The sequence below is a fragment of the Protomyctophum bolini genome (assembly GCF_963924005.1).
Source record: "Protomyctophum bolini genome assembly, chromosome: 11".
NCBI classification, from domain to species: Eukaryota; Metazoa; Chordata; class Actinopteri; order Myctophiformes; family Myctophidae; genus Protomyctophum; species Protomyctophum bolini.
Window position 1 is genome coordinate 1,114,872 of NC_137872.1, and position 24,810 is coordinate 1,139,681.

At 46.7% G+C, this 24,810-nt stretch overlaps 1 protein-coding gene across 1 annotated transcript in view; it reads left to right on the forward strand.

Moving 5' to 3' along the window:
• Positions 1–24,810, forward strand: part of llgl1 (LLGL scribble cell polarity complex component 1) — an 80,859-nt gene that overhangs the window by 19,293 nt on the left and 36,756 nt on the right. The window contains exons 3-11 of the mRNA XM_080777071.1: positions 3,469–3,550; positions 4,368–4,528; positions 8,887–9,033; positions 12,714–12,876; positions 15,331–15,466; positions 16,356–16,410; positions 18,678–18,832; positions 21,618–21,841; positions 23,450–23,517. Of these exons, the coding sequence (XP_080633197.1) occupies positions 3,469–3,550; positions 4,368–4,528; positions 8,887–9,033; positions 12,714–12,876; positions 15,331–15,466; positions 16,356–16,410; positions 18,678–18,832; positions 21,618–21,841; positions 23,450–23,517 (1,191 nt within the window). The remainder of the gene's footprint in view (positions 1–3,468; positions 3,551–4,367; positions 4,529–8,886; positions 9,034–12,713; positions 12,877–15,330; positions 15,467–16,355; positions 16,411–18,677; positions 18,833–21,617; positions 21,842–23,449; positions 23,518–24,810) is intronic.

The following is a 24,810-nucleotide window of genomic DNA, read 5'->3' on the forward strand; positions in this document are numbered from 1 at the left end:
CACCGAAATGGGTTTTAAACAAGGACTGAGATAGTTGGGACAGAGACATCGTTATGAATATGAGTGCGTGCGTGCGTGCGTGCGTGCGTGCGTGCGTGCGTGCGTTTCGTTTTCCTGCCCACAGCAATGTGCAGCAGCAGGGTGTTTATTTTAATCTGTCCTGTCTGTCTGTTAGCAGAAAATAACTATGAATGGATTTAAGCAGATATTCATGAAACTTTATTATTATGATTTATCGTTTCCATATTTACAGTGCAACGGAAGCAATAGACAATAGACTGTACAAGAACACTGACGGGGCAGGATATAACCCCCCCCCCCCCCCCCCCCCCCCCCAACCAGACAACAAACGAGTCAGGTGCTTTAACTTCCACTCCATTCGGGAACAGGCATGGACAGAGAGCGCAGATAACCCATTAAAAAACATTTGAAAGAATGTGTGACCGACTATAGTCACTACCTCAGGGCAAGGAAGCACACAACACAGGGCAGTTTTCTTGAGTTTGTACCTTCATTCCTCCATGTTCAGGGAATAATATTATTTTACACAGGAGAGGCGTTCTCCATACTGTCCGGACAGATGCTCTCTCCTGAGTGTTTGTGGAGATTTATCCTGTTGTGACCTTGATCAAGCCCATGGTGCACAACAGGTGTGCAGCCACACCCAGCTCTGAGTCCAGTTGTAGTTTGACTCAGGCCAGGTGGTGTGACTGCTTAACTCAGTCGTCCTCCTTCCCACAGAATGTTTTCAATATTGTAACAAAAACGCAAAAATATTTTTCCTTTTCTTTGGGAGAAGAAGGAAACATCTCCTCCCTTGCGTCTGGTGATTTGCTTTAGGCATCTTTAGCCCAGCCCAGCCCAGCCCAACACAGCACCGCACAGCATAAAATATATCTACCGTTTCTTCCAGTACACTTAAAATGATGTATCCTCTCGCACTACCACTAGTACCAAAAACAAACAATGACACTTGTTGTAAGCGCCATTTGAGTCTCCTATATTGTGGCCAATGATGTCCACCGAGGGGTGTGGTCAATGTGAAGGTTGGAAGGGCATTTAATCAGATCTCAATCAAGCAGCAGGTGTTGCTGACGAGAGGCAAACATTTTCAGACTGTGTTTAAGAGGCTGTTTGTTTTATACGTTTAGTGCATTAATGTATATGTATGCTGTAGTGACTATAGGCCTGCAGAAACAGATAATATATCCTCATTATACCAACTCTATACGCACATGTTTGGACGTCACTTCCTGGAGCACACGTCTTAACTACAACCCCACTGTCGGCAACCAGTAGTGCCACAAATTTAGGATTTGGGCGCTACAGCACTATTATTACTCATGGTGTTTCTCCGGAACAGAGAGATGTACAACAGGGTGAACGTCTTGTTGTCTCATCTGCTTTGCTCTTACACCTTCTAGTATAAATCGTCTCTGTCGGGTAGAAATTATAACCTCGTACACAACGGTTGCTTTTCAGGACTCAAATTCACTTCACATGCAAGAAGCAAAAGTAGCAGATCTACAAGCTCCAAGCACGTGGCTTCTGCTACTTTGGATGCTTTTTGTTGTGTGATGCTGTAGTATGAAGTAGGACATTCATTTACATTTTCTTCTGTTGGTTCACTCACTGTGTTGTGTTATGGTGTTGTGTTATGGCTGTGTGTTATGGTGTTGTGTTATGGCTTTGTGTTATGGCTTGTGCGGACGTTCAGAGTATGAGTTTTTATGCCGTTCGGAGCACCCTGGGCAAGACCTACGCTGTAAAGACTATCATTTGTGGGATTTTAGCGGAAGTATCGCCTGAGGAAATGACGTTGATGCTTTACAAATCAGTTTACAATCTCCGTGAGTGGATTGGTCGGGAAAATATCGTATCCGGGGGAAATACATCTGACGGCTGTTCCGGAGGATACGTCCGCCGATAGCTTCTCTGTCTTACGTTGTGACCAGGCTTTACTTTATGCTTCTCTGCCTTACGTTGTGACCAGGCTTTACTTTATGCTTCTCTGCCTTACGTTGTGACCGGGCTTTTCTTTATGCTTCTCTGCCTTACGTTGTGACCAGGCTTTACTTTATGCTTCTCTGCCTTACGTTGTGACCAGGCTTTACTTTATGCTTCTCTGCCTTACGTTGTGACCAGGCTTTACTTTATGCTTCTCTGCCTTACGTTGTGACCAGGCTTTACTTTATGCTTCTCTGTCTTACGTTGTGACCAGGCTTTACTTTATGCTTCTCTGCCTTACGTTGTGACCAGGCTTTACTTTATGCTTCTCTGCCTTACGTCGTGACCAGGCTTTACTTTATGCTTCTCTGTCTTACGTTGTGACCAGGCTTTACTTTATGCTTCTCTGCCTTATGTTGTGACCAGGCTTTACTTTATGCTTCTCTGTCTTACGTTGTGACCAGGCTTTACTTCATGCTTCTCTGCCTTACGTTGTGACCAGGCTTTACTTTATGCTTCTCTGCCTTACGTTGTGACCAGGCTTTACTTTATGCTTCTCTGCCTTACGTTGTGACCAGGCTTTACTTTATGCTTCTCTGCCTTACGTTGTGACCAGGCTTTACTTTATGCTTCTCTGCCTTAAGTTGTGACCAGGCTTTACTTTATGCTTCTCTGCCTTACGTTGTGACCAGGCTTTACTTTATGCTTCTCTGCCTTAAGTTGTGACCAGGCTTTACTTTATGCTTCTCTGCCTTACGTTGTGACCAGGCTTTACTTTATGCTTCTCTGCCTTACGTTGTGACCAGGCTTTACTTTATGCTTCTCTGTCTTACGTTGTGACCAGGCTTTACTTTATGCTTCTCTGTCTTACGTTGTGACCAGGCTTTACTTCATGCTTCTCTGCCTTACGTTGTGACCAGGCTTTACTTTATGCTTCTCTGTCTTACGTTGTGACCAGGCTTTACTTTATGCTTCTCTGCCTTACGTTGTGACCAGGCTTTACTTTATGCTTCTCTGTCTTACGTTGTGACCAGGCTTTACTTTATGCTTCTCTGTCTTACGTTGTGACCAGGCTTTACTTTATGCTTCTCTGCCTTACGTTGTGACCAGGCTTTACTTTATGCTTCTCTGTCTTACGTTGTGACCAGGCTTTACTTTATGCTTCTCTGTCTTACGTTGTGACCAGGCTTTACTTTATGCTTCTCTGCCTTACGTTGTGACCAGGCTTTACTTTATGCTTCTCTGCCTTACGTTGTGACCAGGCTTTACTTTATGCTTCTCTGCCTTACGTTGTGACCAGGCTTTACTTTATGCTTCTCTGCCTTACGTTGTGACCAGGCTTTACTTTATGCTTCTCTGCCTTACGTTGTGACCAGGCTTTAGAGGGAATAGCAAATGTAGTCCAGGCACCTGGCAAAAAAACAAGCACAAAAAGTTGGAGATCAGATGTTTTTCTGCCCCGAAAACAACCAAATCTACCGTATAGTGCTACTGTCCGTGTTCCTTAACGGTTCCTCCCAGCTATGGGTCGCCAGGTGTGGAGTTCACCGGACTACACAAGGACACTGCAGCGGTCACTCAGATACTGTTCCTACCTGGACAGGTACGTACGTAACACCCCCAACACACACACACACACACACACACACACACACACTGTCTGTCACTGACGATGCTTATACGAACGGCCATAGTGAGAATAGTGACTAATGCTATTAATTAGACAATAGAGAGTCCTGACTCATCCCCTGGTTTTTGTGGAATTAATGTCTCTATGGAGAATAATCAATCAATCAATCAATCCATCAATACTTCATTTCCTACCCAGGGAGATCATTGATAACAGAGATCAAATGATTTGTAAGAATAAAAACTAAACAAACCGTGTTGTATCCTTAATTCTTTCTGATGATTTGATCGGCCCCAAAACATTGTGTTTATTGTCATGATTTGTCACAACTCCAGTTGGCTTTGTCCGCGGCGTAACCGTCTTTAACCCATTCTGACCTGAGATCAGATTCATACCAGGTTTCCACTGGACAACACACTGGTCTTGATTAACCCATTCTGACCTGAGATCAGATTCTAAAAAATGTCAGTCGTTCTTCGATTTTTCAAAAATAGCAGACCTACAAGCTCGTATCGCGCCACTCGGTGGCGCGATATGAGCTTGTAGATCTGCTATTTTTCAATAGCTAAAGCATGACATGATGCTAACACCAAAATGGGTTCCCGTTCAGAATGGGTTAAATAAATACTTCTTTAAAAAGTCTATGAGGAAAACTATTTTCCGGGTCTCTCTCGAGGGGACCTGGAATATTTAGTGAAGTTAAATGTTAAACGCACACACACACACACACACACACACACGCACACACGCACATACGCCTGTCCTGAGACTCTTCTTGGTCACATGACAGGGCCGTCTGCTGTCGCTGCTGGACGACAACACCATCCACCTATGGGAGCTGGTGGGCGGGGCCCCCCGAGAGGTGGGCGGAGTCAGGAGAGAGGGCGTGGTCTGTCTCCAGGAGGTGTGTGACTACATGCTGCCGGGGCGGCCGGGCATCGAGAGCTGCAGGTATGTGTTCTGTTGCTCTCTCTCTACCTCTCTCTCTCTCTCTCTCTCTCTCTCAATGGTTCCCAAACAGTGGGTCAGGACCCATTTGTGGGTCGCAGACACATTTTTATGGGTCCCTTAATCTTTTGTTTTTAATTATCATTTCCAAATCTTTTCTATACCTAACCCTATAGCGGTCGGCCCTCTGTTCACTGTTTATACCCCAGTAGAGCGTCGCAGTCCCTCCCCCTTTCAGAACGGCGAGTGGCCCAGGAAATGAATCTCAATGCATTTTCCCCATATAGGCACTTCTTAACCCATTCTGACCTGAGATCAGATTCATACGAAGGTTTCCACTGGACACACACTGGTCTGATTAACCCATTCTGACCTGAGATCAGATTCTAAAAAAATGTCAGTCGTTCTTCGATTTTTCAAAAATAGCAGACCTACAAGCTCGTAGCGCGCCACTCGGTGGCGCACTATGAGCTTGTAGATCTGCTATTTTTCAATAGCTAAAGCATAACATGATGCTGAACACCATAATGGGTTCCCGGTCTGAATGGGTTAAAGACGGTTACGCCGCGGACAAAGACAACTCGGATCGTGACAAATCATGACAACAACACACACAATATTTTGGACCAAACAAATAATTACAAAGAAGAAAAACAACAAAAAAAAGTGTTGTAATCTGCCGTTTATTTCTACTTTCTAATTCTTTGTTTGGCCCCGAAATATTGTGTTTGTTGTCATGATTTGTCACGACAAGAGTTGGCTTCCTACGAGGCTTAAAAGGTCTTTAAATAAATCATTTAACCCATTCTGACCGGGAACCCATTTTGGTGTTATCATCATGTCATGCTTTAGCTATTGAAAAATAGCAGATCTACAAGCTCATAGCGCGCCACCGAGTGGCGCGCTACGAGCTTGTAGGTCTGCTATTTTTGAAAAATCGAAGAACGACTGACATTTTTAGAATCTGATCTCAGGTCAGAATGGGTTAATCAGACCAGTGTGTGTCCAGTGGGAAACCTCGTATGAATCTGATCTCAGGTCAGAATGGGTTAAGAAATGCCTATGGTCAAAATGCATTGGCATTAATTTCCTGGGCCCCTCTGTTCACTGTCTACCTCTATAGTGGTCTGTTTACTCCTGTCACTCTGTTCTCTGTGTCTTTTCCTCAGTGGTGGAAGAAGACGTTAGGCGGTAGAAATGTATAAAGGCCTGCATCTAAAATTATACTTGAATAACAAGTACACAGGTATCAAAATATACAAAAGTATAAATGTTCAAAACGGCAGCTCTGCAAGCTTGCCTACACAAGCGTGTAGATATACAATAGATACAATGAATACAAATCTACAAAGTGATTTTAACCCATTCTGACCTGAGATCAGATTCATACGAGGTTTCCACTGGACACACACTGGGTCTGATCAACCCATTCTGACCTGAGATCAGATTCTAAAAATGTCAGTCGTTCTTCGATTTTTTCAAAAATAGCAGACCTACAAGCTCGTATCGCGCCACTCGGTGGCGCGATATGAGCTTGTAGATCTGCTATTTTTCAATAGGTAAAGCATAACATGATGCCAACACCAAAATGGGTGCCCGGTCAGAATGGGTTAAAATAATTATATTGAAATGATACAATATAATTGACATTACTCTGTTACTTTACTCATGTAATGGAGTAGAAGTCAGGATGTCAGGATGTAGAAGACATTTATAGAATCTGATCTCAGGTCAAAATGGATTCATTACTAGTAAGTGCACTTAGTTACTTTCCACCACTGCTTTCTCCTGCCTGTCCGTCCGTCTGTGTGTGTGTGTGTGTGTGTGTGTGTGTGTGTGTGTGTGTGTGTGTGTGTGTGTGTGTGCGTGTGCGTGTGCGTGCGGTCCAGGTGTTCTTTCTCTGGATCAGTGTGAGTAGTGAACGTTCACCATCGCTGCACACTCACTCACTTCCTGCTGTCTCTCCACACGCCTCTCACAGTACGCTTTAACCCATTCTGACCTGAGATCAGATTCATACCAGGTTTCCACTGGACACACACTGGTCTGATGAACCCATTCTGACCTGAGATCAGATTCATACCAGGTTTCCACTGGACACACACTGGTCTGATTTAACAGCGGGCGACAGCCAGACGAATGTTCCGGAAGTGCATTATTTGGTCAACGGGCCCCGGTGGTGATAGCTGGCGATGGTCTAGCCCTGAAACATGACTGCCATGATGATTATCATGACAGTCATGACGCAACTGCAGCCTGTTTTATGCGGTCGCTACATTTACAATCAAAACGTATATATAAACATTCCGATTTCAAATATAAAGTACTCACAATTTGTCCCACGGGTGTTAGTTAGTTGCTGCTCCAGCGATTAGCACTGCTGCATTCTGCGTTCTTTAATAAAAAAGCATTTTTGTCCGAGCGCCCCGGCTACTTTTCTGAAACGGGGTTCGTTTGGGAAATCCACAGTTGCACACCGGGAGCGCACTCGCCTATTAGTCTGTATTGGCAGGGCGGTCAGCGTGCCTATATCGAACACACCGAGTGCCACCCTCCTCCCGACCGATAGGGGCGCGTAGTTGAAAGCCAATGGCAAAATAACAGCTCGGATAAAAATGCTTTTTATTAAACAACGCGGGATGCAGCAGTGCTAATCGCTGGTGCAGCAACTAACTAACACCCGTGGGACAAATTGTGAGTACTTTATATTTGAAATCGGAATGTTTATATATACGTTTTGATTGTAAATGTAGCGACCGCGTAAAACAGGGTGCAGTTGCGCCATGACTCTCGTATGAAAAACGAGAGTCATGAATCATGGCTAGCGTTGGTTGAAAAGTGGGCGGAGGAACGTCAGCCGAAAAGATGAAAATAATTAAGGGCCTTTTGAGGCGACATCGTCCCATCGGCGATAGTGGGCGATTATTAGGCGATAGCCAATGACGTTCAAGTGTCGCTCGCCCGTTGTTCTCCCGCTGTTAAAACACACTCAGTCAGTCTAACTCGACTCTATTATTATTTATTATTATTATTATTATTATTATTAACTCGACTCCATCATCCATTAAACAGCCTGAGTAAAGCACCGCTCACACTAAGCACCATAACTACCACAGAACATATGTCTTTTTAAAGATTTTTAAAGATTAGTTTACCCCCCTCAAACATGATCAAGATTCTATTTATTCATTTATTAAAGGGTACAGAAAGTGTTAAAATTATGCTTTTGTATGTGGCCATAATTATGGTGATGCACCTGAACTGAAAATTAGAATCGTGATCTCAATTCTTGTCGGAGGGAAATCGATTTGAGCAAGAATTGTGCCGCCACTCCCTCAGGTACAACTATCTCCGCCTCCTTATAATTCATAATTGGAGTCAGATATCGCTGGTGTTGGGAAGAAATCTTGTATCTCACATTAACTATTTATATATATTTATTCCAAGTTAATGCCCTGCTTCATCATACAAGTGTCGCACAAAAGTACTGAAAAAATAGCAGATATACTAGCTCACCATACCTCATGATTCGAGCCATCGTGAGCTTGTAGATCACAGATTTTCATTATTTAAAAAAATGTTTTTAAATGTTTTGAATAATGTAATAATATTATTATGAATATATAAATTATTAATAATACAATAATATAAAGGAACGGTTTTGTACTAGCACCTGACCTATAACGCTACTATCCATATAACCTATTTGGACTATCCATCGCAATTATTTGATATAATCATCATTATAATTCTTGCATAATCATCTGAATCGTTTCATCCGTTAGAAAAAATGCTCATGCATTCTAAAAAACAGCTTGTGTGGATCGGCTTCTTTCCGCTGATTTAAAACCATTATTCAGTGTAAAATTATTAAATATGGCCTGTTCTTTTTTTTGGCTATACTGTAGCACATTATGTATTTGGATTCTATTTTCATTCTATTTTTTGTTTTACAAAAAAAGAGATGTAAGATTATTTGTTCCAATGTTCTAAAGCAGTGGTTTTCAATCCGTGATCCGCGGACCACCAGTGGTCCTTGAGGGGGTTCCCAGGTGGTCCCCGGACCACTGGGGACCACCAGTGGTCCTTGAGGGGGTTCCCAGGTGGTCCCCGGACCACTGGGGACCACCAGTGGTCCTTGAGGGGGTTCCCAGGTGGTCCCCGGACCACTGGGGACCACCAGTGGTCCTTGAGGGGGTTCCCAGGTGGTCCCCGGACCACTGGGGACCACCAGTGGTCCTTGAGGGGGTTCCCAGGTGGTCCCCGGACCACTGGGGACCACCAGTGGTCCTTGAAGGTGGTCCCCAGCTAAATGATGGAGAGTTGGTAACCCTTGGTAAATCCTCTCCTCTCCTCTCCAGCGCTACCCGGGTGACCGTGCTGCTCCTCCTCAGGTCATGTGACCTGCTCTGCGTCGGAACCGAGGGAGGGGGCGTGTACTTTCTGGATGTGCCCCGCCTCTCTCTCAGGGAGAACCAATCACTGCACCAGGACCAGGTCATGCAGAGGTGAGAAGTGCGTGTGCGTGTGTGTGTGCATGCGTGTGCGTGCATGCTCCATAGACTGGAACATGACACTAATAACTCCATGCTCATAAACTCACTCGTGAACCTCGAATCAATAATTCATTAAAATGCACCCGAAGCAAGTTGCAACGAATGCTTTTTCAGCACCCATTACAAAGACGGCAGTATTTCGGGATCACGTCCATGGCTACCAAGGAGTTAAGCAAGAACAAAAGCATGGGAATACATCACATAAAAGCATTTATCATGAAACATGCGTAAGCTAAGAAAGTAACAGTGGAATATCTATATAATTAAACTATACATATAAACTATACATCTATACTACTATGCTATACATATGTACGAGTAAGACGCGGGAACGCGGGAAGCGAACGCAGATCGTAAATTGCAATAACAATTAGAATAAATGACAAATCACTCGGGACAGACACACACACACCCTTTTGTGCCCATATATGGAGCTGAGTGGACCTGGCCCCTTTTGTGCCCATATATGGAGCTGAGTCATTGCTGATGCAACACACTCCATATTTGGATAGCGGGACAGACACACGGACAGACAGACAGACATGATCTGCTAGGTCTCATAGTAAGTGCTCACTGCGTTCGCGACTATGGCGTGCTATGACTATACATACAATGCATAATACAAATACAAAATACTCATACTCTATATTATGAGATATGTGGCAGTCATATACTCATACTCAATACTCATTTGTTCTTTTCAGTCTTTCTTTCCGTACAGTACCGTACATACATACATTCTTTCCATTCCATATAGACGACTCCTCCTGTATATACGTTATAGAAACATGTGGTGGACATGTGTTGTTGCAGGACATGTGTACTGTACTGTACTGTACTATACTGTGCTGTGCTGTGCTGTGCTGTGCTGTACTGCATGGTGTATATTAACGTTGCTCGTTGCACTGTACCGTTTGTTACGCTGGCAAAAACAGTGTGCTGTTGTGTTTCTGCTGTAACACAGACACACACACAGTCACACACACACACACACACACACACACACACACACACACACACACACACACACACACACACACACACACACACACACACACACACACAGCCTCATTCTGGCTGAGTGGCCATGGCCAAACCCCTCATTACACACGCTTGTTTATGGAAGTGGGCGGAATTGAAGCCTAACAAGGGCCCTGATAAGGCTGCGTGTGTGTGTGTGTGTGTGTGTGTGCGTGTGCGTGCGTCTGCGTGTGTGTGCGTGTGCGTGCGTGCGCGTGTGTGTGTGTGTGTGTGTGCGCGTGTGCGCAGATGGGAGAGAAGATGTTGGACAGTGCGGCTTTGTGCCGGCTGCCAAAACCTGGTGTTCCGGTTCAGGGAAGTGTTTAGTCGAATCTCTCCCACACGCACGCGCCAATACACAAACGCATACACACACACACACACATTGCACGCACGCACGCACACGCAAATATATATATATATATACACGAACGCATACACACACACACACACACATGCATTGCACGCACACGCAAATATATATATATATATATATATACACGAACGCACACACACACATTGCATGCGCACAGACAAGCTCATCAGGGTTCTGCAGCAGGATGCTGGATTCCCTAAAAATACTCATGGAACGAGAGGCAGAGAGAGAGAGAGAGAGAGAGGGAGATAGAGAGAGGGACAGAGAGAGAGAGGAGCAGAGAGAGAGAGAGGGAGATAGAGAGAGGGAGAGGGACAGAGAGAGAGGGACAGAGAGAGAGGGAGATAGAGAGAGAGACAGAGAGGGACAGAGAGAGAGGGAGAGAGAGGAGCAGAGAGAGAGAGAGGGAGAGAGAGAGACAGAGAGGGACAGAGAGAGAGGGACAGAGAGAGAGGGAGAGAGAGAGACAGATAGGGACAGAGAGAGAGAGGAGGGAGAGGAGCAGAGAGAGAGAGAGAGAGAGGGAGACAATGGAATGTTTTGTTGGGTTTCTGCCTGTCTGCTTCCGGAGAGGATCCTCAGTCAGTCAGCCCTCCCCAACCAGTCAGAGGTGTGTGTGTGTGTGTGTGTGTGTGTGTGTGTGTGTGTGTGTGTGTGCGTGGCGTGCGTGTGTGCGTGCTCTTGTGGCAGGCTATCTCTCAGGGTCGGTTCTGCCTCATCTGCAGCCAAGTGCCCACAGACTAGAGTTCACCCTCACCTCACTTTCTCTTCCTCTTAGATCTTTCTAACCCTCCATCCTCTGCTTTATCGTCACACTGTTGTCCTCTGCATCCTCAGCCCCTCCACGAGGCCTGGGCTTGGTCCAGTCCGCCCCGAGTCCTCCTCAAGTCCTCGGATAGGGCCAGTCCTCCCCCCTAGTCCTCCTTGGCTTGGGCCAGTCCTCCCTGAGTCCTCGACTAGGGCCAGTCCTCCCCCAGTCCTAGTCCTCGGCTTGGGCCAGTCCTCCCCCAGTCCTAGTCCTCGACTAGGGCCAGTCCTCCCTGAGTCCTCGACTAGGGCCAGTCCTCCCCCAGTCCTAGTCCTCGGCTTGGGCCAGTCCTCCCCCAGTCCTAGTCCTCGACTAGGGCCAGTCCTCCCCCAGTCCTAGTCCTCGACTAGGGCCAGTCCTCCCCCAGTCCTAGTCCTCGACTAGGGCCAGTCCTCCCCCAGTCCTAGTCCTCGACTAGGGCCAGTCCTCCCCCAGTCCTAGTCCTGGGCTTGGGCCAGTCCTCCCCGAGTCCTCGGCCAGTCCTCAATGCGGTGTCTCTCTCTGATCTTCTTTCTGCTGTCTATAGTGCTGCTGTTAAAGAAAGAACACACACGTCGCTCACTGACGTCTTCGTTTAATTTTGAAACGGACACTTCCATCCAAGGGTTACATAAACGGTTTCAGGCTCTCTCTCTCTCTAGGGTTTTGCTGTGCGGTTCTGGAACATCTTCCCTGCTTCACAACTCCTGGCTTCATGGGTTGTTGTTGTTGTTTGGATGAGCTGTAGTCCTGTGCCAGGGCCTAGAGGAGTCTTTTCCACTGGCTTGGCTTGGGTCTTTTTTAACCCATTCTGAACGGGAACCCATTTTGGTGTTATAGCATCATGTTATGCTTTAGCTATTGAAAAATAGCAGATCTACAAGCTCATAGCGAGCCACCGAGTGGCGCGCTACGAGCTTGTAGGTCTGCTATTTTTGAAAAAATCGAAGAACGATTGACATTTTTAGAATCTGATCTCGGGTCAGAATGGGTTAATCAGACCAGTGTGTGTCCAGTGGAAACCTCGAATGAATCTGATCTCAGGTCAGAATGGTTTAATGTTTGAACCTCATTAAGCTCCAATTCCTATATGCTCTACTTAACAAAATAGCTGCTCATTAAACATAGCATTCCTCTGTTATGGTTCTTCCCTGTCTAACCAAGAGATGTATGAGGACACGGCAGGTCAAATTATACATCATAATAATAATAATAATAATAATAATGTTATTAAATCATATGTCAATGGGTTTCAAAAGCAGGGATTGGTAGTTTTTTGAAAAGTAATTTCCGTTAACTGAACTAAATAAAAACTATAATAAAAAATAACAAACGATGATTATTGTGTATTACAAAAAATTATAAACGGAATTAGTTTTAGTTTTTCTCGTTACGAACATAACTGAATATATATTTTTTGTTTTTTGTTGACCTTGTGTTTTTCCTCAGCTTGCCAGACGACTACCGGTGTGGGAAGTCTCTGGGGCCGGTGGAATCTCTTCAGGAACACCCCCAGCTGCCCGGGAAGATTCTGATTGGCTACAACCGAGGCCTGGTGGTCCTATGGGACCTGAGCGCTCGACATCCGGACCATCTCTTCCTGGGCAAGCAGGTAAACTGGACCAATCAGCACGTTTCTCTGTCAGACTGACAGGTAAACTGGACCAATCAGCATGTTTCTCTGTCAGACTGACAGGTAACTGACCCAAAGAAAAACGTTTCTCTGTCAGACTGACGCTCCACGTCATCAGTGCCCATACCCGAGGCGGGGTTGGCGAAAAAGCCTTTCTGTGTGGAGTTTGCATGTTCTCCCCGTGTCCCCTAGGGTAGGTACCCTCACAAAAACATGCAGTAATCCTGGTCTCTAAACTGCCTCCCCCTGGCCAGCCGGGGCGCCTGATGGAGGGGAAAGGAACTGGTTGGAATAACGTGTTCCTTCCACGCGCTACGTCCAACCAGGGAAACTCCCCCCTGTCAGGTGTAAAGGAGCAACTTGGACACTCAGGCATGAAGGAAGCATGAGTTCAAGTCCGTTGCTCTCCCCTTGTCCCCCATATATGGGGACTAGGTTGCTCTCCCCTTGTCCCCCATATATGGGGACTAGGTTGGTCTCCCCTTGTCCCCCATATATGGGGACTAGGTTGCTCTCCCCTTGTCCCCCATATATGGGGACTAGGTTGGTCTCCCCTTGTCCCCCATATATGGGGACTAGGTTGGTCTCCCCTTGTCCCCCATATATGGGGACTAAAAATATATTTAAAAAAAAGACTGACGCTCCTTCTGCTGAGAGTGCATGTCGGCCAACCTTTGTGTCGACTAATTTTTATTTAACTTATTATTGTGTTTATTTGATAGGGACATTAACACATTTAGTACCGGAACTGCATCAAAATAAAGGCGCTGCTTGCGCCAGAGTAATCGCCAGAGTAGTGATCGCTTCTATTTTGAAAGCCATGAACCGGAAATACTTTCTTAAAAAAGTTGACTGACAAAGTGACCTCACAATCTCCGATCATCATAATATATTTATATACGCTCCAAAAAGAGTTCATATTTTGCGGGAGAGACGGATGAGGAGCAGAAACGCAGCGCCAGCATATCGATCCATTCATCACCACGGAGAGCGCCCTGGATCAGGAGATACGAGTCATTCTTTCCGCCGCGCTAGCATGGGAGTCAATGACAAGCTAATAGTTTCACAGAGCATTAGCATACTGCAAGCGAAAAGCGAAATGCCAAAAAAAAAAAAAGTAATTATTCTGAATATTATTATCTCGCCCCGCGTCGTTTGGACGTCGCTAGGACGTCCACAGACGTCTAAGGCACCTCTCGGTTCCAATCCTTATGACGTTTCAGGACGTATTATGTACAAAATGTGTTAATGAAGATCCATAAGGAAGGATATATAACAAGTAAAACATGCAGGAGTTTAGCCAGAAGATGGAACTTTGAAAACAGGGATAGGTACGGAGCTCGATAACCAAATACCCGAAACCAAAATCCGATAACAAGCTTATTGTGTACCCGCTATCAATAAGCTTTGGACTTTATCAAGCCTGTTATCGAGCATATAGCGGCCCATGTTTTAACCCATTCTGACCTGAGATCAGATTCATACGAGGTTTCCCACTGGACACACACTGGTCTGATTAACCCATTCTGACCTGAGATCAGATTCTAAAAATGTCAGTCGATTTTTCAAAAATAGCAGACCTACAAGCTCGTAGCGCGCCACTCGGTGGCGCGCTATGAGCTTGTAGATCTGCTATTTTTCAATAGCTAAAGCATAACATAGTGATGACACCAAAATGGGTTCCCGGCCAGAATGGGTTAACAAACAGGACAAGACGTCTAGCGTTAATAACAGGACTATTATGTCCTGTAAATCTGCTCTTATGCAGATTTACATGGGATTAGAATGCCTTATATTCTATCGACTACTAACGTGGGAAATTATTTTACACCCAAAATGAGGGGCTTAGTGAATGGGGCCCGTGTTCTATTTGAGCATCCCTCGGTGCTGCAGGCCCAACTTGTCCTAGAAGAACTTTTTGTAGCAGTGTGTTGGAACGCTGCCACGTCTCTCTTAGTTAGAACGCATTGCAGCGAAGCAGCTCAGAGTCCTGTAGTAACAGAGACATACAGTATAGGTCGATGGGCTGCAGGTCCCTCCTGAATACACTGTACTGTGTATACTGCTAGAAAGCAATAAGGTATTCATAATCATGGAGGAGATGAAAGGCTTTAGCGTACAGGCATGAGATCAAACGTTATTGCTGCGTGCGTGCGTGTGTGTGTGTGTGTGTGTGTGTGTGTGCGCCCATACAGTGTATACCATATAGGGAGACCTAGCCTTTTTTCATCCTTAATTGTCTTTGAACCTTGCTGACCGATACGATATTTTGTGTGTGTGTGTGTGTGTGTGTGTGTGTGTGTGTGTGTGTGTGTGTGTGTGTGTGTGTGTGTGTGTGTGTGTGTGTGTGTGTGTGTGTGTGTGTGTGTGTGTGTGTGTGTGTGTGTGTGTGTGTGTGTGTGTGTGTGTGTGTGCGTGCGTGTCATCCTGCAGCAGCTGGAGAGCCTGGTGTGGGAGAGGACGGGAGACTCCTACGTCAGTTCCCATAGCGACGGGGGGTATTCTGTTTGGCCCGTAACCCCCGGCAACCCTTATATCCACCAACCAGTGTCCTCCTCTATACCTTATGGTGAGACTTGTTGCACGCACGCACGCACACACACACACACACACGCACACGCACACGCACACGCACAGACACAGACACACACGCGCACAGACACAGACACAGACACGGCACATTCGGCACAAACAAGGGACTAAATTATTTTCGCTCCTATGTCACCAAAATGTGGAACGCCCTACCAACAGTCATTAAGACATGTGAATCCCTTGACTCCTTCAAAACCGCTCTCAAAGGGACGGCTGCAATTCCCCCCCCCCCCCTTTTTCCCCTCACTGTATAAGTTTCTTTTCCCTTTTTGCTTCCATTATGATGAAATCCTGTTCTGTTCTTTGACTATATAGAAGTGTCTATTTGTACGTCTCTAAATGTTTTGATGAATTGAACATGGTGGACCCTCTTGTAAACAAGTGTAATGCTTTAATTGGGTCGTCCACTCACAGTTAACAGTCTTTGTATTGAGTTTGTGCTTGAAATGTACTGTAATTCTGCAAACTGTTAATAAGTATTTCAATCAATCAATCAAACACACACACACACACACACTAAAATGTGGAACGCCCTACCAACAGCCGTTAAGAAATGTGAATCCCTAGACTACTTCAAAACCGCTATGTTTCTATACTGTACACCTTTTCTTTTCTAACCGTGCGTATGATGACACATTAACTTTAGTTTTTGCATAGAAGTGTATATTTATCTGTATGTCTTTAAATGTTCTGATGAATTGAACATGGAGTACCCTGATATATACAAGTCTTTTTCTGGTATCATCCTCTTGCATTCTTTTGTATTGACCTGTTGAACTATTCTACACATTCTACAAACTGTTAATAACGCACGCACGCAAATAGTTTTCGTCAAATAGTTTCTGATCACAGCTGTTTGCCAACAGGTCCATTCCCCTGCAAGGCCATTAACAAGATCCTGTGGAGGACCACACAGTCAGGGTGAGTGACCACACAGTCAGGGTGAGTGACCACACAGTCAGGGTGAGTACCACACAGTCAGGGTGAGTAACCACACAGTCAGGGTGAGTGACCACACAGTCAGGGTGAGTGACCACACAGTCAGGGTGAGTGACCACACAGTCAGGGTGAGTGACCACACAGTCAGGGTGAGTGACCACACAGTCAGGGTGAGTGACCACACAGTCAGGGTGAGTGACCACACAGTCAGGGTGAGTGACCACACAGTCAGGGTGAGTGACCACACAGTCAGGGTGAGTGACCACACAGTCAGGGTGAGTGGGTGACCACACAGTCAGGGTGAGTGACCACACAGTCAGGGTGAGTGACCACACAGTCAGGGTGAGTGACCACACAGTCAGGGTGAGTACCAGGGTGAGTGACCACACAGTCAGGGTGAGTGACCACACAGTCAGGGTGAGTGGACCACACAGTCAGGGTGAGTGACCACACAGTCAGGGTGAGTACCAGGGTGAGTGACCACACAGTCAGGGTGAGTGACCACACAGTCAGGGTGAGTGGACCACACAGTCAGGGTGAGTGACCACACAGTCAGGGTGAGTGACCACACAGTCAGGGTGAGTGGACCACACAGTCAGGGTGAGTGACCACACAGTCAGGGTGAGTGGACCACACAGTCAGGGTGAGTGACCACACAGTCAGGGTGAGTACCAGGGTGAGTGACCACACAGTCAGGGTGAGTGACCACACAGTCAGGGTGAGTGGACCACACAGTCAGGGTGAGTGACCACACAGTCAGGGTGAGTGGACCACACAGTCAGGGTGAGTGACCACACAGTCAGGGTGAGTACCAGGGTGAGTGACCACACAGTCAGGGTGAGTGACCACACAGTCAGGGTGAGTGACCACACAGTCAGGGTGAGTACCAGGGTGAGTGGCCACACAGTCAGGGTGAGTAACCACACAGTCAGGGTGAGTACCAGGGTGAGTGACCACACAGTCAGGGTGAGTAACCACACAGTCAGGGTGAGTGACCACACAGTCAGGGTGAGTAACCACACAGTCAGGGTGAGTGACCACACAGTCAGGGTGAGTGACCACACAGTCAGGGTGAGTACCACACAGTCAGGGTGAGTGACCACACAGTCAGGGTGAGTAACCACACAGTCAGGGTGAGTGGGTGACCACACAGTCAGGGTGAGTAACCACACAGTCAGGGTGAGTGGACCACACAGTCAGGGTGAGTAACCACACAGTCAGGGTGAGTAACCACACAGTCAGGGTGAGTGGACCACACAGTCAGGGTGAGTGGACCACACAGTCAGGGTGAGTAACCACACAGTCAGGGTGAGTGGACCACACAGTCAGGGTGAGTACCACACAGTCAGGGTGAGTACCACACAGTCAGGGTGAGTGACCACACAGTCAGGGTGAGTGACCACACAGTCAGGGTGAGTGACCACACAGTCAGGGTGAGTACCACACAGTCAGGGTGAGTAACCACACAGTCAGGGTGAGTGGGTGACCACACAGTCAGGGTGAGTAACCACACAGTCAGGGTGAGTAACCACACAGTCAGGGTGAGTGGACCACACAGTCAGGGTGAGTAACCACACAGTCAGGGTGAGTAACCACACAGTCAGGGTGAGTGGACCACACAGTCAGGGTGAGTGGACCACACAGTCAGGGTGAGTAACCACACAGTCAGGGTGAGTGGACCACACAGTCAGGGTGAGTACCACACAGTCAGGGTGAGTACCACACAGTCAGGGTGAGTGACCACACAGTCAGGGTGAGTGACCACACAGTCAGGGTGAGTGACCACACAGTCAGGGTGAGTAACCACACAGTCAGGGTGAGTAACCACACAGTCAGGGTGAGTGACCACACAGTCAGGGTGAGTGACCACACAGTCAGGGTGAGTAACCACACAGTCAGGGTGAGTAACCACACAGTCAGGGTGAGTGACAACCCAACTGGGGCACTTTTCAGCCTATACGACCCATTAGTACATACAAAAAAATAATAGAAGAAAATCCTGCATGAAAATGCGGCACAAATCTTTGAATATATATTCTTTCAGAAGACTTTTTATTTTAGGCCTAATCAGGCCTAATCACTAAGGCCGATCACCCAATCCGATTGGGACAACCCTAGCTGCTGTGCATACTGGCCCCCTGTCCGATCAGGACAACCCTAGCTGCTGTGCATACTGGCCCATTGTTCCCCATGCGTCCTGTTCACTCAGTCTCCTCTTCTCTCTCTCTCTCTCTCTCTCTCTGGTCCAGTTCTCCAGTGGTTCTGTACAGTGGAGGGATGCCCAGAGCCAGCTATGGAGACCGCCACTGTCTGTCCATCCAGAAGGACAAAGAACACGTCACGCTGGACTTCACCTCCAGAGTCATCGACTTCTTCACTGTCCACAACGTAGAGCAGGAGAAAGGTGAGGGCCTTCATCTCCTTTAGACAGTCCACAACGTAGAGCAGGAGAAAGGTGAGGGCCTTCATCTCCTTTAGACTGTCCACAACGTAGAGCAGGAGAAAGGTGAGGCCTTCATCTCCTTTAGACTGTCCACAACGTAGAGCAGGAGAAAGGTGAGGGCCTTCATCTCCTTTAGACTGTCCACAACGTAGAGCAGGAGAAAGGTGAGGGCCTTCATCTCCTTTAGACTGTCCACAACGTAGAGCAGGAGAAAGGTGAGGCCTTCATCTCCTTTAGACTGTCCACAACGTAGAGCAGGAGAAAGGTGAGGGCCTTCATCTCCTTTAGACTCTCCACAACGTAGAGCAGGAGAAAGGTGAGGGCCTTCATCTCCTTTAGACTGTCCACAACGTAGAGCAGGAGAAAGGTGAGGCCTTCATCTCCTTTAGACTGTCCACAACGTAGAGCAGGAGAAAGGTGAGGCCTTCATCTCCTTTAGACTGTCCACAACGTAGAGCAGGAGAAAGGTGAGGGCCTTCATCTCCTTTAGACTGTCCACAACGTAGAGCAGGAGAAAGGTGAGGGCCTTCATCTCCTTTAGACTGTCCACAACGTAGAGCAGGAGAAAGGTGAGGGCCTTCATCTCCTTTAGACTGTCCACAACGTAGAGCAGGAGAAAGGTGAGGCCCTTCATCTCCTTTAGACTGTCCACAACGTAGAGCAGGAGAAAGGTGAGGGCCTTCATCTCCTTTAGACTGTCCACAACGTAGAGCAGGAGAAAGGTGAGGGCCTTCATCTCCTTTAGACTGTCCACAACGTAGAGCAGGAGAAAGGTGAGGCCTTCATCTCCTTTAGACTGTCCACAACGTAGAGCAGGAGAAAGGTGAGGCCTTCATCTCCTTTAGACTGTCCACAACGTAGAGCAGGAGAAAGGTGAGGGCCTTCATCTCCTTTAGACTGTCCACAACGTAGAGCAGGAGAAAGGTGAGGGCCTTCATCTCCTTTAGACTCTCCACAACGTAGAGCAGGAGAAAGGTGAGGCCTTCATCTCCTTTAGACTCTCCACAACGTAGAGCAGGAGAAAGGTGAGGGCCTTCATCTCCTTTAGACTGTCCACAACGTAGAGCAGGAGAAAGGTGAGGGCCTTCATCTCCTTTAGACTGTCCACAACGTAGAGCAGGAGAAAGGTGAGGGCCTTCATCTCCTTTAGACTGTCCACAACGTAGAGCAGGAGAAAGGTGAGGGCCTTCATCTCCTTTAGACTGTCCACAACGTAGAGCAGGAGAAAGGTGAGGCCTTCATCTCCTTTAGACAGTCCACAACGTAGAGCAGGAGAAAGGTGAGGCCTTCATCTCCTTTAGACTGTCCACAACGTAGAGCAGGAGAAAGGTGAGGCCTTCATCTCCTTTAGACTGTCCACAACGTAGAGCAGGAGAAAGGTGAGGCCCTTCATCTCCTTTAGACTGTCCACAACGTAGAGCAGGAGAAAGGTGAGGCCTTCATCTCCTTTAGACTGTCCACAACGTAGAGCAGGAGAAAGGTGAGGCCTTCATCTCCTTTAGACTGTCCACAACGTAGAGCAGGAGAAAGGTGAGGCCCTTCATCTCCTTTAGACTGTCCACAACGTAGAGCAGGAGAAAGGTGAGGCCCTTCATCTCCTTTAGACTGTCCACAACGTAGAGCAGGAGAAAGGTGAGGGCCTTCATCTCCTTTAGACTGTCCACAACGTAGAGCAGGAGAAAGGTGAGGCCCTTCATCTCCTTTAGACTGTCCACAACGTAGAGCAGGAGAAAGGTGAGGCCTTCATCTCCTTTAGACTGTCCACAACGTAGAGCAGGAGAAGGGTGAGGGCCTTCATCTCCTTTAGACTGTCCACAACGTAGAGCAGGAGAAAGGTGAGGCCCTTCATCTCCTTTAGACTGTCCACAACGTAGAGCAGGAGAAAGGTGAGGCCTTCATCTCCTTTAGACTGTCCACAACGTAGAGCAGGAGAAAGGTGAGGCCCTTCATCTCCTTTAGACTGTCCACAGCGTAGAGCAGGAGAAAGGTGAGGGCCTTCATCTCCTTTAGACTGTCCACAACGTAGAGCAGGAGAAAGGTTACGTTCAGGTGGGCGGTGCTAAAGTGAAAACCAGGTATACTTAACACATTTAGTTCTATAATTTATTGAAAAATCAGCACCTAATTCACGCCAGCATTTCTTCCAGTCGAGCTCTTATCTTGAAAAGCCACATTTTTTTGTTTACATGATGGATCTATGCCGGAGCTCTGGAGAGCTCCACATCACCGTCTCTGTGCCGTCAAAGAAACGCTGTTTTGACCAAAAAATTCCATCTGGGAACAAGGAATAGGAGATACAGGCGATTGAAAGAAATGGATAGAATGGATTCTTATGGTGACGACGATCTAAGATGAACGATCCAGTGCTGTGCTAACAACACAGCTAGCTAAACCGGCTAATGTTATCGAATCGAACGATCCGAATGCACTATAAAAGTGCAATTGCCGAAGGGCTTCGGCAATGGCGCTGAAAGTGTTTAATGAACTGGTGGGTGTGGCCATCATTAACCCATTCTGACCTGAGATCAGATTCTAACAAATGTCTTCTACATCCTGACAGTTTTCTGTCGTTCTTCGATTTTTCAAAAAATAGCAGACCTACAAGCTCGTAGCGCGCCACTCGGTGGCGCGCTACGAGCTTGTAGATCTGCTATTTTTCAATAGCTAAAGCATAGCATAATGCTAATACCCAGAATGGGTTAAGCTTTACAGAGCCTCTAATCCCGCCTCTCCTTTTCTCTGACAGAGTTCGACGACCCCTCGGCCGTGGTGGTCCTGCTGGAGGAGGAGCTGGTGGTGGTCGACCTCCTGACCTCCAGGTGGCCCTCTCTGCCCACGCCCTACCTGGCCCCTCTGCACTCCTCCGCCATCACGTGCTCATGTCACGTCTCCGCCGTCCCCCCCAAGCTCTGGGAGAGGCTGGTCAACGCCGGCAAGGCCCAGCAGGGACAGCAGCAGCGCGCGCACAGGGTGAGGCACACAGGTCCTAACTTAAAGGTATAGGGAAACGGAAATGGTGAACAATTTATTTTGAAGTTTCAACATGAAACACCGGTCTGAAGTTTCTGAACCAATCAGAGCGTCGCATCCCTTCAGGCGATGGGACGGTAGCTAGGGACGGTAGCTACCGCATGGTGTGTGTTTGTTTACAAATCAGATTGTCGGCCAGCTACACCAGTTTACTGTTATATGTCTTATTTCTACCCTATAATGTTTTCAGATACATATTTTAGCGTGATGATTAAGTTGAAACCGAGTAATACACTGTCTGAATGTTATCTTGAATGGGAATAAAAACTGAGGATTTCTGTAATCAGTAGCAGCTGTGTTGGACGGAGGCGCAGATATGGGGAATTAAACGGGTGAGCTTCATTTCTATTGGCTTTTATCGATGTGTGTATCTCTACACGTCATCACGCAGCACGTTTTCGTTTTAATAAATAAATAAAACAATCGTTTTTATGGACTTTGGATATAAAAACACACAGAAATGAGAATATTCCCATTTTGTTTGGCATCCATTGTTAGGTATGCCCATATGATGACCACGGATATGGTCTAAAAGTGTGAAAAACGTCTTTTTCATTTCACACTCTAAGGCCCAGTAGGGACACAGCGTAGCACAGGGTGAGGCAGGTAGGGTCAGATCTTGGTAGGTCAGCAGACGGCCTACTGAGAGCATTGGATGCTCTGATACAACGTCATTTTGTCCCTTTTCAATGCATTGATGGCATTCCAGGCGGGAGCCGTTTAGGTCAACGGAGTAACTAGAGTTCATAACGCACGGCTTTTAACTGTTGGTGTGGCATTGGAGAGGTTAATTATGAGGCTCTAGTCTATCGTTAAAGTCATGTCGTCAGGAACGTCCATATATCATTAAAGTCGTACCTCAGCTTAAGTCTACAGACTAGTGTGTCTGTCGTCAGGAAGGTCCCGTTGCCATTAGAGTGTGTTACTGTTTGCTCTGCTGGCCGAAGCCTGTTGGTTTAAAGAGCAGGTGGAGGTGGTTAAAAGGGCTTTGCAGGGGCTTTGCTGCTGGTATCAGCTGTTTGATTAAGGACAGATTGCACACACACACACACACACACACACACACTCTCACACGTGCGCAGCCGAGTTCATAAGTTCATATCACTCCTGCTTGTTTGTGCGAGGCCAAGTTCCTCTGAGGTTGGCATCAGAACTGTGTGTGGGTGTGTGTGGGGGTGGGTGGGGGTGTGTGTGTGGGTGTGGGTGCGTGTGTGTGTGGGGGGGGGGGGTGTGTGTGTGTGTGTGTGTGCGCGCTTGTACACATTTGTGCCAAGACTAGTGAACTTTAGAGTTGGAAAGAAGAGAAGAGGGTTGAAAACTATACCCGTTATCTTGTCTGTCATGTCCTTCCATCTGTAAATGCTGTTCAGAATCTGTCTGTCCTCCTAATGTCTGTGTGTGTGTGTGTGTGTGTGTGTGTGTGTGTGTGTGTGTGTGTGTGTGTGTGTGTGTGTGTGTGTGTGTGTGTGTGTGTGTGTGTGTGTGTGTGTGTGTGTGTGTGTGTGTGTGTGTGTGTGTGTGTGTGTGTGTGCGTGCGTGCGTGCACAGAGTTGGCCCATATGTGGAGGGAAGAACCAGGCACCTCCACCCAAACACCAGGAGCTCCTCCTTACTGGGTATGTGTGTGTGTGCGTGCACGCAATAGTTCATTTATTTAATCATAACTATTCCACAACCTTCGAATGCTATATAGTCTGCTATGTAGTTCCAGAGTTCTGGAACTACAACTCCCAACATCAGAGTAAGGAAGTTGGCATTTCCGTTCACGAAATATATTTTAATATATTTATCTTAACTTTTTTTAAATTATTTATTAATTTATTATTATTATTATCATTATAGCATTTATATTTTACTCATGATCAGAGCTTCCGTTGCTCCAGACTGTATGACGGAAGCATTTATATTTTACTCATGATCAGAGCTTCCGTTGCTCCAGACTGTACGACGGAAGCATTTATATTTTACTCATGATCAGAGCTTCCGTTGCTCCAGACTGTATGACGGAAGCATTTATATTTTACTCATGATCAGAGCTTCCGTTGCTCCAGACTGTATGACAGGAAGCATTTATATTTTACTCATGATCAGAGCTTCCGTTGCTCCAGACTGTATGACAGGAAGCATTTATATTTTACTCGTGATCAGAGCTTCCGTTGCTCCAGACTGTACGACGGAAGCATTTATATTTTACTCATGATCAGAGCTTCTGTTGCTCCAGACTGTATGACAGGAAGCATTTATATTTTACTCATGATCAGAGCTTCTGTTGCTCCAGACTGTACGACGGAAGCATTTATATTTTACTCATGATCAGAGCTTCCGTTGCTCCAGACTGTATGACGGAAGCATTTATATTTTACTCATGATCAGAGCTTCCATTGCTCCAGACTGTATGACGGAAGCATTTATATTTTACTCATGATCAGAGCTTCCGTTGCTCCAGACTGTACGACGGAAGCATTTATATTTTACTCATGATCAGAGCTTCCGTTGCTCCAGACTGTATGACGGAAGCATTTATATTTTACTCATGATCAGAGCTTCCGTTGCTCCAGACTGTACGACGGAAGCATTTATATTTTACTCATGATCAGAGCTTCCGTTGCTCCAGACTGTATGACAGGAAGCATTTATATTTTACTCATGATCAGAGCTTCCGTTGCTCCAGACTGTACGACGGAAGCATTTATATTTTACTCATGATCAGAGCTTCCGTTGCTCCAGACTGTATGACAGGAAGCATTTATATTTTACTCCTGATCAGAGCTTCCGTTGCTCCAGACTGTATGACAGGAAGCATTTATATTTTACTCCTGATCAGAGCTTCCGTTGCTCCAGACTGTACGACGGAAGCATTTGTAAATTGCGAGAGGCAACCGTCTGGCAACGGCGAGACTACGTCATGT